The following is a 13,710-nucleotide window of genomic DNA, read 5'->3' on the forward strand; positions in this document are numbered from 1 at the left end:
ACCTTGTTGCTGTTATTTTGAATAAACTATTTTCTGTTAGATTAAGAAGAAAAATAAAAATAAAAGTTATTATTTTTACCTTCAGGTATTCCATCTCTATTCTCTTCCTCTTTTTTTTTTTTTTTTTTTTTTTTAAAAAGAGATAGGATCTTGCTCTGTCGCCTAGCTGGAGTGCAGTGGTACAATCATAGGTAACTTCAGGCTCAACCTCCTGGGCGCAAGTAATCTCCCACTTCAGCCTCCTCAGTAGCTGGGAATACAGGTGCATGCCACCAGGCCCAGCTAATTATTTTTTTAAAGATGAGGTCCTGCTCTGCTGCCCAGACTGGTCTCCAATTCCCATCCTCAAGTGATCCTCCCACCTTGGCCTCCCAAAATGCTGGGATTACAAGCATGAGCCACCCTGCCCAGCCTCTAATGCTGTTTTTTTCTTTATGTAGATCCAAGTTTCTGACTTAAATCATTTTTCTTCTTTGTGAAGAAGTTCTTCTAACATTGCTTGCAAGGCAGGTGTACTTGCAGTAGATTCCCTCAATTTTTGTTTGAGAAAGTGTTTATTTCCTCTTCACTTTTGAAGAATAATTTCCTTTTTTTTTTTTTTTTTTGAGACAGGGTCTCGCTCTGTTGCCCGGGCTGGAGTGCAGTGGTGCGATCTCGGCTCACTGCAAGCTCTGCCTCCCAGGTTCATGCCATTCTCCTGCCTCAGCCTCCCCAGCAGTTGGGACTACAAGCACCCGCCACCACGCCCGGCTAATTTTTTTGTATTTTTAGTAGAGACGGGGTTTCACTGTGTTAGCCAGGATGGTCTCGATCTCCTGACCTAGTAGTGATCCACCCGCCTCGGCCTCCCAAAGTGCTGGGATTACAGACGTGAGCCACCGCGCCCGGCCAGTGAAGAATAATTTCTTAGGATAAACAACAAGCAGTTATTTTCTCTGAACACTTAAATAAGTTTTTATTTAAGGAAATACATTCAGTCAAAACTTGGTTTTCTTTCCTTCAGTCCCCTCTCCATATTATCAAAGAAATACATCAACAAAACTAGCTAAATAATTAACTTAATTACCTGAAACTTTTTTTTTTTTGAGACAAGTCTTGCTCTGTTGCCCAGGCTGGAGTGTAATGGCACGATCTCGGCTCACCACAACCTCCGCCTCCTGGGTTCAGGCGATTCTCCTGTCTCAGCCTCCTGAGTAGCTGGGATTACAGGCATGCGCCACCATAGCTGGCTAATTTAGTATTTTTAGTAGAGACGAGGTTTCTCCATGTTGATTAGGCTGGTCTCGAACTCCTGATCTCAGGTGATCCACTCGCCGTGGCCTCCCAAAGTGCTGGGATTACAGGCGTGAGCCACCACGCCCGGCTACCTGAAACATTTTTATAAAGATTTACTAGCAAGAATAAGCTTTCGTTAATGAAATAATATTTCTTATTTTAGTCTTTCGATTTGCAGATGGTGGTAGACCTATATATAATTTTTTTATAAAAAAAAAATCAATGCCTTATATTTTATACTAAGTAAAGAAGCAACTGCATTGTGAATAGGGAAAATAATTGCAAGAGATAATGAGGGTACATCTTTTCAAGATGGCCATGAAAATAACTAGAATGCTGGCAACTATTCTGATTTGTTGTTAAGACTTGATTATACTATAGTTTTGTGATTTAAATGTGATTATATATATTTTAAAGATTTTAAAAATAATGTTTCTGCAATCCCCTTTACAATCTACAGAGAAAGCAACCAGCGAGATGAATACTGCTGAGGACTGGGGCCTCATTTTGGATATCTGTGATAAAGTTGGTCAGTCTCGCACTGGGTGAGTATTTAGCGTTTCAAAGGATTTTTATTCTTCCTTTTTAAAAAACACGAAGGGCCAGGTGCAGTGGCTTTCACCTGTAGGCCCAGCGCCTTGGTAGGATGAGGTGGGAGGATCGCTTGAGCCCAGCAGTTGGAGGCTGCCGTGTGTGATGATTACATGCATGAACAGCCAATGTACTCCAGTCTGGGCAACATAGTGAGACCCCCGTCTCTTAAAAAAGAAGGATCAGGAAGTAAAGTATATTACCATTAAATTTCGTTTAAAAAGAGAGTATTTTTATTACAAAGATTTGAAGAATCATCCCATTTAGGTTATATACCTTTTAACCAGTTAGGGTAACATGACTGGTAAAAAGTTGATACTTCAATCACCCTCCTTCATATTTCCTTTTGCAGTCTCATTTTTTCCACTGATTTTAGAGTTATTAGTGATTTCTCAGTTACAAAGTTTCATGGTTATTTCTGAGTTCTTTTCTCCTTTGTCAGATTTGCAACATTCCAACTAATGAATCAGTTAGGTGGAAATGAAAAGAAATTTTTTCTTTCTGTTGAAAGATTAGGGGAATAGAATCTTAAACTTTTTGGCGTATATTACAGAGCTTTCCAAACAGTACAATAATTGGATTACTTGGTGTGGATATGGGTGATTTCTTCAGCTCCTGGGCTAACTGCATTTAGCCTTTAGCAGTTTCATTTACTGCTTTGTGCCACACAAATTGTGTTGTCTTATTTGTGCGCTTTCATGTGAAAAAGATTAGGAAGCACTCACTGCTGCATTATATACCTGATATCTGCAGTGGTAATATTAAGCCTTTGCTAGTGTCTTCTTTGCCTCTTCTTCCTTCACCCCTAAGTACAGATGTTCCGGCCGGGCGCGGTGGCTCAAGCCTGTAATCCCAGCACTTTGGGAGGCCGAGACGGGCGGATCATGAGGTCAGGAGATCGAGACCATCCTGGCTAACACAGTGAAACCCCGTCTCTACTAAAATACAAAAAAAAACTAGCCGGGCGAGGTGGCGGGCGCCTGTAGTCCCAGCTACTCGGGAGGCTGAGGCAGGAGAATGGCGTGAACCCGGGAGGCGGAGCTTGCAGTGAGCTGAGATCCGGCCACTGCACTCCAGCCTGGGCGACAGAGCGAGACTCCGTCTCAAAAAAAAAAAATTAAAAAAAAAAAAAAAAAGTACAGATGTTCCTAAAACTTTGCCTGATTCATTTTTTATTTCTGAGATTTTTTTCTTTTGGTCTCACAACTTCCTGCTGTCTTTGTGTAGATGGCATCTGTATTTTCAGCTCTTCTTACTCAAGCACTTGCCTTGTGGACACTGCATTATTTCTGGATATCGTTCTATGTAAGCCATCACCTCACCATCTAAAAACCAGAACTCCTGTCTCTTTTTGCTTTAAACCTACTTTCCTTCAGTTTTTCCATTTCTATTAATGACAAGATGATTCTTTCATTGCAGTGAAAACTTGAGTCACCTCCACATTTATTACTTAATTCTATCCATCTACCTTCATAATCTCTCTCAAAATGTTGACGTTTTAAAATCTTCCTTAATCAAGTTTTTGAGCATAGCCAAATGGTGCGGAGGCAGTTTTCTTCAGGGGCTGTCTACTGTCCACTCTAGCTTTTTTTGGCCCCTAATGTCCTCCCACTATGAGGTTCCCAAAGAATCTCCCAAATGTGGTCCCATTCATCCCCTTTGTTGTATTTACATTGTAGTATATTCTGGTCTGGTTCATTAATTGAAAATTTTTAACTACTGTGTGTTACATATCGTGTTCCCTTTTCTCCATTTTTATTTGCCCTACTTTACTTTGGACATTACTTACCTTGCCTAGGCTAGCGAATTAACCCACTGGCATTTCTTTCCATTTCCATCTCTTTTCTAATTCTTATATCCAGTTGCCATATAACAACTGTGTTCATGTTACTCCCCTACCTTCCATACTGAGTTCAGTTTAAACTCCTTAGTCTTCTGAATCATTCATTTTCATTTTTTTCCCTCCTGTATAACATTCATTTCAGCTCAACTATTTGAGTTCCAGTGCTTTTTTTCTACCTTAGTTTGATGCTTTTGGTCCTTTTGTTTCTTGAGGACGGAATGTTTTCCTCTTTAATTTCCCGTCTCTGTGTCTCATATCCTTTCAGACCCAATGTAGATAATCACTTCTTCCACAAAGCCTTTCCTTATCCCCTTTACTGACAATGATGTGATCCTCCGAATCCTGAAAGCACTCTATCAAAACTATTCTTATTTGTGTTTTTTCCTGCATTTTAGTAACTTATATCTAATGAACTTAAGTTTCTTAGATATACACCTAGTAGATTTGTAGAGTGAATGGTCCATGAACTTTTGTTGCGCATGGGAAAGAAGCCAGTAGCTTAGTGGTGGAGATCATGTACTCTGGAGGGAGATTGCCTGGGTTCAAATCCTGGCTCTAGCTGTTTAGCTGTGTCATGCTGGGTAAGTAACTTATCTTTCTGGGCCTTTCTTTTCCAGTTTGCCACCTGATAATAATAATAGTATCATCTTCATAGGGGAGTTGTTGTGACTGTGAGATTAGTTTTATCAAGTGTTTATAACAGTATCTGGCACATGGCTGAATGAGTGCAACTCTGCCTGCTTTTGATTGAAGTCATATTTTGTGACAGTTTCTGTTGAAGACTGGATACCAAGCTAGACCACTTCGTGTGTATTTTGGAGATAAAAATGTTGTCTGTCTTTATAACTGCAAAGTCCCTCCTCTCGTTCTTCACTCTGTTGGTTTCCTTTTTATCTTTACTTTGGTGTTTTTCATTTTGTAGACGCTTTCTGTAATAATTGGGTCAATTGCTTGAAGTTGTTTGTCAAAAGGCAAACCCCCTTTTACAACTCTAAAGATTCCATGTTTTTCCAGTTAAAAAATCAATTTGTAATGCATCTGAAATTCTGTATGATGTAGCACAAAGCTGTAGAGATCAATTTGTTTTTCTTCATGTTCACATTATTATGCCAGAAATGTTTATTAGTTATTCTTTTCCCTATTTTATTTCCTTTCAGATTTGAAATTTGCTAATTTATAGCTTTAAAAATATTTTTTGCCTTTTTGTTTTTATCCAGTATCAATAAGTTTAGATACATGCTCTTTTTTTTTGTTTGTTTTTCAAATTTATTTTTAAACTGCGTACTTTCTCTCAGTATATTCCTTAATATTTGAATTGTCAGTTGGGGATTTTAATTGACGTTATACTAAGTCTATTAATTTACTTCAGAAATATTTTCAACTTCAGTGAATTCGGTAATGAAGGTGGCTCTCTTTGTTCTTTTAGTCAGTGTTTTCTCCTTTTCTTCTTCCTTTCCTTCCTTCTTCCTTCCCTCATTTTTTCTTCCCACTTACTCACTTAGTTTTGACTCCTTTAATAGTTATTGCTCTCTGGTTCTTTTAAATCCACATTAAGTTAATCTTCAAACATTTATTGTGTGCATAAATGGGATATCTTGTTATATAGCTCTTGTTAATAAAGAGTTGTTTGAAAAGGATTAAGCAATAATTGAGATACTATTCTGGTATTACTGAGGTTTTAAAAAGTGTCAGGCCTTCAGTAATTGCTCCTGTATGTAGTTTCTTTCAATAATACTGTTTAACATACATCTCCAGTTGTGTTTTCTGTTTCTTGTTCTCCCTTGATAATCTTGTATTAGGAAATGGTAAACATAAGGGTCATATTAGGACATTCATGGGCCATAGGCACTTTTGACTTCTTGGGCCCCTCTTTCTATTAAAAAAATTAAAACTGTTTTACATTGTTTTAAGGAAAAATTTGTTAGTATTATATATTAAAACATTTTCTTTGAAGCAAAAGTTCACTTTTTCCTTATTTTAAAAGAAATTAAAACATTTTCATGTACTTCTAAAATTACTGTGAGTCCTAGGCACTGTGTCTACATGCCTAATGCATAAACATTTATAGAATTGGGTTATATATTGACAGGTCAACTTAGTAATAGCAAATTGTTAGGTTTCTTTCAGGTGAGCACTAAACTGTGGGATACTTATTGTATCCTTCCTAATATGTCATTTGTTTTTGTTTTTGTGGTAAAAAATATATATAAAATAAAATTAACTATTTTAAAGTGTTCACTTTAGTAGCATTAAGTACACTCACATGCCCACTGTCTGTCTCCAGAACTTATCCATCATCCCAAACTGAAACCCTGTGCCCATTAAACACTAACTCATTCCCCTTTCCTCCAGCTCCTCTGAAACATTTGTCCTTAATATTTTAAATCATTTTATAATTAGTATATATGGACAACTTATAGAAATCTGGTTTATGTTTTGTAGGAACCTGTGATTGGATATGGGTTGCTGATGGTAGCATAAGAATGTTGAACAGTATTGTAGGCTGCCATTGAGATATTCTAAATACATGATGTGCTTTAGAGAAGACTAAGACGTGTAAGTGGGATGAGACGGGAAAGGGGACATGAGTTTTCCAGAGACAAATTCATATAGAGTCTTTTGAAGTAGAGGGATGTTGTAGATTGGAATGCAGTTCGGAATTGAATTGTATATCAGGCAACAATCTAGGTTTAGAAAAATAATTATTATTTCCATTTGGTGCTAGCCTGAAACTTTATAAAGTGCAGCGATCTTTTTAAGAGGACAAATTCAGAGATGGTAGAAGGACTTTAGGAGGAGAATTTCACTTTCAGTAATAATGTATTTTTTAAATCAAAATGATTTGTAGCTAGTAATATATGTAGAATTATTTAGAGGATAAATAAAATGAAATAGTTCATATTTAACCTTTTTTTTTCTCTTTTGGCTTCTTTTTAAAAAGTCATCTGTCTTAGAATTATGGTAGTTTGAAAAATATTCTTAGGTTTTAAAGGGGGAGAAAAGAGCTATTATTGTGAAGTTTCATTTAGTCACAACTGTGACCTGGAAACATGGCTCTCAGTGGTGTTGTGAAAATTTTTTCTTAATTCCTTCTCTTAAAAAGAAAGCCAGACAAACCCATTTTCTGTTCTTTAAACTACACATATACATATGTGTATGTATTTATGTTTGTTGATTTAAAGAGATACACATGCTTATATAAAGTATTTACTTCTTTTTTTTTTTTTTTTTTTGAGACGGAGTCTCGCTCTGTCGCCCAGGCTGGAGTGCAGTGGCCGGATCTCAGCTCACTGCAAGCTCCGCCTCCTGGGTTCACGCCATTCTCCTGCCTCAGCCTCCCGAGTAGCTGGGACTACAGGCGCCCGCCACCTCGCCCGGCTAGTTTTTTGTATTTTTTTTAGTAGAGACGGGGTTTCACCGTGTTAGCCAGGATGGTCTCGATCTCCTGACCTCGTGATCCGCCCGTCTCAGCCTCCCAAAGTGCTGGGATTACAGGCTTGAGCCACCGCGCCCGGCCTTAAAGTATTTACTTCTTTTAAAAATAGGTATATATTCACATGGCTCAAATATTAAAACAGTTTAAAAAGGTGGACATTGTGACAGGTCTAATTCCTCTCCCTGTTTTGCTGCTCTTATCTTCTATAGGCTACCACTTCTGTATATTTTGTATCTTTCCATTATTCTTTTACACAAATGTGAATACATTTTCCCCCATTTACATGTAATAAGCATATTGTATATACTCTTCTGCATTTATTAATTACTTATCATCACTTATTGACTACTTATTGTATCCTGTCAGTCTTAGAAATGTATTTTTTTAAAGTCTATTAGTATTGGACAAATTTAGAAATTATTTTGTAGTTTAACATTAATTTTTGGTTAGTGGCATGTAAAATATCTAATACATACACATAATTACTGAATAAAAATTAATAATTTTTAGTAATTATCTCAATTTCAGAAAACCTACTAGATGTAATCCCTGTTTACTTCATTTAGGTTGTAGTTTTGTTTTGTTTTTTTTTAAGCTTGAAGTACTTGATTATGCCAAACCTAAAACTTTAACAAACATTCTAAAATTTTTTTCTGACCTCTCAAGATATTCACATGATTTTCAGTGTGCAATTTCCAGTGTATGAGTAACTAGTGAAGAATGCCCAGCCAATTAGGTCATATGATGGGCTGAACAGCCTTCATTTGTTTAGAAATCAAGAGAACTTTCACAATGATAATAGCAGTTTTCTTTAACATGTTTTCACATAAATAATTTTTCTGTGTTAGTGTTGACTGATTTGTTTATATTATGATATGTAAACATAGATGTGAGGATAGATACTGATTATCTGCAATAACAAGTTAAAATTAAAGTTCTGTAATTGACCTCTAGATTAATTTTTCTATTATTTTATATGTTAATTGTCTTTTCTTAGCTTTAGCGAAAGATATAGTTGATTGAAGGTGGAAAACATCATGTAACTTTTTCTTTACCTGACTAATGGGTATATTTTGGTACTAAATTTATTCTAACAGAATGAGAAAGATCATATGATAGTCATTACTGGTATTTTGTGAAAAATACAAATGTAAGCCTTTGGGAAGGAGTTTGTTAAAAATGGTTTTCCTTGGCTTTGTATTATTTTGTCCTGGACTGGATTGTGACTATTTCTGACCTTTAGTAGGAAGGTGAAAGAATATTTCCTGATTTTTGTAAGGGAAAAATAATCTCTGACCCGAATATCCTAGAGTTGAAAGGGCAGCATCAGTAGAGAAACAGACCGCTTTCAAGTCTTTTTTTCTTCCTATAATCATATCCTCATTTTACAGGACTTTGTCTTCAAAGTCTTTTAAATGCTGTTTTAAGAATAGTCACCACTTATTGACTACTTATTATTTGCCAGACTCTGTTAAAATGCCCTATGAACATTTGTGTGATCATCACAGCAGTTCTAGGTACTGTAGATTCTCCCAGCTTTCAAGTGAGAAATCTAATTCATATTTAGGATTCTTTTGTATAACTTAAAATAGGGGAAGGGTTCCAGCAGAATTAAATAATTTTTTTATTTTTTTGAGATAAGAGTTTCACTCTTCTTGCCTAGGCTGGAGTGCAATGGCACGATCTCAGCTCACTGCAACTTCTGCCTCCCGAGTTCAAGCGATTCTTCTGCTTCAGCCTCCTGAGTAGCTGGGATTACAGGTGCACGCCACGATGCCTGGCTATTTTGTATTTTTAGTAGACATGGGGTTTCAACGTATTGGCCAGGCTGGTCTTGAACACCTGACCTTGTGATCTGCCCACCTCGGCCTCCCAAAGTCCTGGGATTACAGGCGTGAACCACCTCTTCCAGCCCACAGAATTTTTTTTTAAAACATGATCTCGATTTCCATGTTTCGTTCAGTTTTGTAACATGGCAGAAATTCTTTAATTCATTTCCTTTTCTTTGCATTAGTCATTTTTTCTTTTATTTGTCAAACACTGAATACCAAGTATCATGCTTTGGCTATACAGTGGTGAATAAAGCAGGCATAGCCTTTGCCATCAATGGTGCTGATATTCTAATGGTGGAAGATGTGAAATAAACAGATAAACAGATGATGGTCAATAACTAAGAAGTTAGTAACCAGAGTCCTTTAATGGAAAACAAAAGGGTAGACTGGTATGAAGGGATTACATTTATGCTATGGTTTTAATGTTGAGAAGAGACAAAGAGTTCAAAGCACTGCAACCCAGAAAGAAGAATAGCCTGTAGGTGAATGCTGAATGCTGCAAGGTAGAGAAAACTTGATGCCTTTTAAGAACTTGAAAGTTACAGAGTAGATGGAACAGAAATCAGTTGCCGTGAATGAGCACAGAATTGGGTTTCAGAGTGAGTTAGAAAAATGGAAGATGATGGTTGGAATGTAGGATGCTTTAAATTAATACTATAGAGAGTTTTCAATTACTGGTAATGACAAGGTCTAATGACTCCAAGGTCCATCGGAGTTAATAAGATGTGATAGAAGTTGAAAAACCAAGGTGTTGGAAGCATCACTTACACTGTTATTAAAAGCTCTAAGAACTAGGCCAGGAGTGATGTTGGAGAGAGAGGCAGTGATCCAGCAGCTAAAATAATTGACAGGTGAAGGGGCATTTGAGATTTTTAAATTTAACTGCAACATGAGGGGACTGACATGATTAGAGCTGGGCAGTTTTAGGAAAGAGGGAGAATGGTTTGGAAGAGGCAAGGAAAACGAATGCACATTGCTTAGCATAATGCATATTGAACAGATAGTACAGAGGTCAACCCAGGCACAGTTTCCCCCATTATTCCCATTTTTCTTTTTTTCTTTTTTTTTTTGAGACGGAGTCTCTCTCTGTTGCCCGGGCTGGAGTGCAGTGGCCGGATCTCAGCTCACTGCAAGCTCCGCCTCCCGGGTTCACGCCATTCTCCTGCCTCAGCCTCCCGAGTAGCTGGGACTACAGGTGCCCGCCACCTCGCCAGGCTAGTTTTTTGTATTTTTTTTAGTAGAGACGGGGTTTCACCATGTTAGCCAGGATGGTCTCGATCTCCTGACCTAGTGATCCGCCCGTCGCAGCCTCCCAAAGTGCTGGGATTACAGGCTTGAGCCACCGCGCCCGGCTATTCACATTTTTCATTCGTGTATACATTTGTTACAAGATATGAACCAATATTGATACATTACTATTAACTAAAATGACACGTGTCTATCATTACAGTATCATGCAGAATAGTTTTATCACCTTAAAATGACCTATGCTCTATCTGTTCATTCCTTTCCTTTCTCTTTTTGGACTGTAAACAGCCGCTGATCTTTTTACTGTTTACAACTTTATCTTTTCCAAATGTTGTATAATTGGGATCATAGACTATATAGCCTTTTCAGACTGGCATCTTTCCCTTACCAATATGCATTTAAGGTTCCTATGTGCCTTTTCGTGGCTCAATAGTTCATTTCTTCTTATTGCTGAATACTCTTTAATTATATGGATGTTCTACAGTTTATTTATTAATCTACTGAAGGACATCTTGATGGCTCCCAGTTTTTGGTGACTTTTAGTAAAGCTGCTATAAACATTAATTTGCAGGCTTTTGTGTTGACATAGTTTTCAGTTCAGTTGGGTAAATATGTGAGAACGTGATTGCTGGATCATATGGTAAGACTGTTTATCTTTGTTAGAAGCCACTAGACTGTCCCCAGAGTCTCAGTATGGGTTTTTTTTTTTTTTTTTTTTTTTTTTTTTTTTTTTTTGAGACGGAGTCTGGCTCTGTTGCCCAGGCTGGAGTGCAGTGGCCGGATCTCAGCTCACTGCAAGCCCCGCCTCCCGGGTTCACGCCATTCTCCTGCCTCAGCCTCCCGAGTAGCTGGGAGTACAGGCGCCCGCCACCTCGCCCGGCTAATTTTTTTTGTATTTTAGTAGAGACGGGGTTTCACCGTGTTAGCCAGGATGGTCTCGATCTCCTGAACTCATGATTCGCCCGTCTCGGCCTCCCAAAGTGCTGGGATTACAGGCTTGAGCCACCGCGCCCGGCCGTCAGTATGGTTTTAGTTTTTACATTCAAGTCTTTGATCTATTTGGAATTTATCCTGTTAGGCAGTATGAAGTATGGTTCTAACTTTATTCTTTTTTATATGGCTACCAGATATCCCAACACCATTTACTGAATAGTCCATCTTTTTTTTTTCTTCTGATTTGAAATACTTCTTTTATATATTATATTTGCATATGTATTTAAGTCTGTTTTTCTCTTTTGACCTATTGGTATGTGTTTAAACACATTCTGCTACTACATGGTTTTAATTATTAATATGTTTTGACATTTGGTGGGACATGGTCTTGAGGGTTTTTTTTTCCTGAAGTGTTTTTTTAGATATTCTTTCCCCTTCCTACACTCCTTAGATAAACTTTCAAATTGGGTTGACTGGTTTAAAAAGAAAACTTTCTTTTTAAATTGGCCTAGTTTCAAATTAACAAATTTATGTCTTTGTGATATTAAATCTTCCTATCCAAGAACATAGCATCTCTTTTAGTTTATAACCTTTAGTAGTGTTTTTAAGTTTTCCTCTTAAAAGTCTTGTACATTTTTTGTAATGTTTCTTATGAGGTATTTTGTCCTTTTTGCTGCTATTTCAGTGGGGTTTTTCTTTCACTGATTGGGAATTTCCGTTCTTTTTTGTTTTGTTTTGTTTTTGTTTTGTGACGGAATCTGGCTCTGTTGCCCGGGCTGGAGCGCAGTGGCAGGATCTCAGCTCACTGCAAGCTCCGCCTCCCAGGTTCACGCCGTTCTACTTTCTCAGCCTCCCGAGTACCTGGGACTACAGGCGCCCGCCCCGACGCCCGGCTAATTCTTTTGTTTTTTTGTATTTTTAGTGGAGACGGGGTTTCACAGTGTTAGCCAGGATGGTCTCGATCTCCTGACCTCATGATCCGCCCGCCTCGGCCTCCCAAAGTGCTGGGATTACAGGCGTGAGCCACCGCACGCAGCGGGGAATTTCCCTTCTTAAAGGGTAGACGAGATTGTAGCATCCGTGTATCTGGAAGAGAATGATGCACTGTGAGGAGGAAATTGAGATGATGATTCAGGAGAGAATCGGGATAATAACGGAAGTCAAGTTGTTGACTAGGCAGTAGGGAATGGGATCCAATGCGAGCTGATTTTTCTATCTTTACTTGCCTAGACAATGATTTTACTTTATTATTTTACTAAGTCTTAAAAACACCATATATTTTACAGAATGAGACCTGTAGAGTTCTAATGACTGTTGAGCTTGTTTTGCAGATGAGAAAACTAAAGCGCTGAGATTTTAATGTGACTTGTCTAAAAGGAGTGAGCAGAGGCAAAATTAGAAGTCAGAGTTCTTTACTTCCCATTTTATGTTTTTTTCTACCTTCATTGTGCTGTGTGCTTAAGTGCTTGTATGAGCAGTTATATTTGAAGGTTAAAATTACGAATCAAGACATACCAATCTTATATTAAAGTTTTTGGTGATTCCTCTCTCCCCCATACATTATGTTACATTGTGTTTTGTTTGAAATATACCTTAGTGTTATATGGTCTGGGAAACTGAAAATATTATACTGAATTTAATCCTCAATATTTTAGTTCGATATGTAGAAGTTTAGTTTACCTCTTTTCTAATGAAGTCCTTTGGGACTCACATGAACCTGTTTGTTAAATAGTCAAATAACATCCCTGTGTATATTTATCTATATTCATGTTCCATTATCTCATAAGAAATGCCTACTTAATAAGCTTAACATTAAGGGAAGAATTTGATATTTGTACTCTATATTTTGCCCCTTTTTATATGTTGTGTGGATTATGTTTTACGTAATGTGTGTTACAAATCAAATTTGCATTTTGAATGTGTTCGTATATAAGGATTGCATTATTTCTGTTGTGATTTCTTTTGTATTTTTATATTAGAATTCTCTTACGTCTGTGACATGCCTTGACACTTATGAAAGGCATCTAAATAAGGCTTAATGTTCAAGGAGCGTTTATATTATCTGTTAATTTCTAAAAATATTTAGTTCATTCAGCAAAGATTTCAGTTCCCATGTCTTTTAGCTCCGTCGTGCCCGCTAGGTCCTGGTTTTCTAAGACCTATAAAAGCTATGCATACACATACTCCTCCTTCCTCCAGTATAGAAATACATATGTCCTTGAATGGTCAACCACAGTAAAGCTTTTTTCATAGCATTTTAGATGAGGATGTAAAGTTTAAATCACTCTAAAATAACTTTGAAAGCTACAGTTGTAAAAGTAAAGAAAGAATGAGACATTTTTGTGCTTTCAAGAACTAACATTGTTGAGAGTCTTTCAATCCCTGGCATGAGTCTAGGAGTTTTGTATTAACATTCTGATAAGGAGGTATTAGACATCTCCTCTTTTACAGATGAGGTCTGTCAAAGCTTCAAATCCTTTTTCTACTGTATCATAATGCTTCTTTTGTTTAGTGATGGTTTTCAACCTGGGTGGTATTGCTCCATTAGGGAT

General features: G+C 37.4%; 1 protein-coding gene across 2 annotated transcripts in view; it reads left to right on the forward strand.

Moving 5' to 3' along the window:
* The window catches only part of STAM (signal transducing adaptor molecule), a 73,945-nt gene that overhangs the window by 15,937 nt on the left and 44,298 nt on the right, over positions 1 to 13,710 (forward strand). For both annotated transcript variants that reach the window (XM_028826032.2, XM_015146566.3), the window contains exon 2: positions 1,736 to 1,820. Coding sequence is in view for 1 of the 2 variants with exons in the window: in XM_015146566.3 (XP_015002052.3) it covers positions 1,736 to 1,820 (85 nt within the window). In the remaining variant the exon portion in view is untranslated. The remainder of the gene's footprint in view (positions 1 to 1,735; positions 1,821 to 13,710) is intronic.

The sequence above is a fragment of the Macaca mulatta genome, chromosome 9, assembly GCF_049350105.2.
Source record: "Macaca mulatta isolate MMU2019108-1 chromosome 9, T2T-MMU8v2.0, whole genome shotgun sequence".
In the NCBI taxonomy this organism is placed as follows: Eukaryota; Metazoa; Chordata; class Mammalia; order Primates; family Cercopithecidae; genus Macaca; species Macaca mulatta.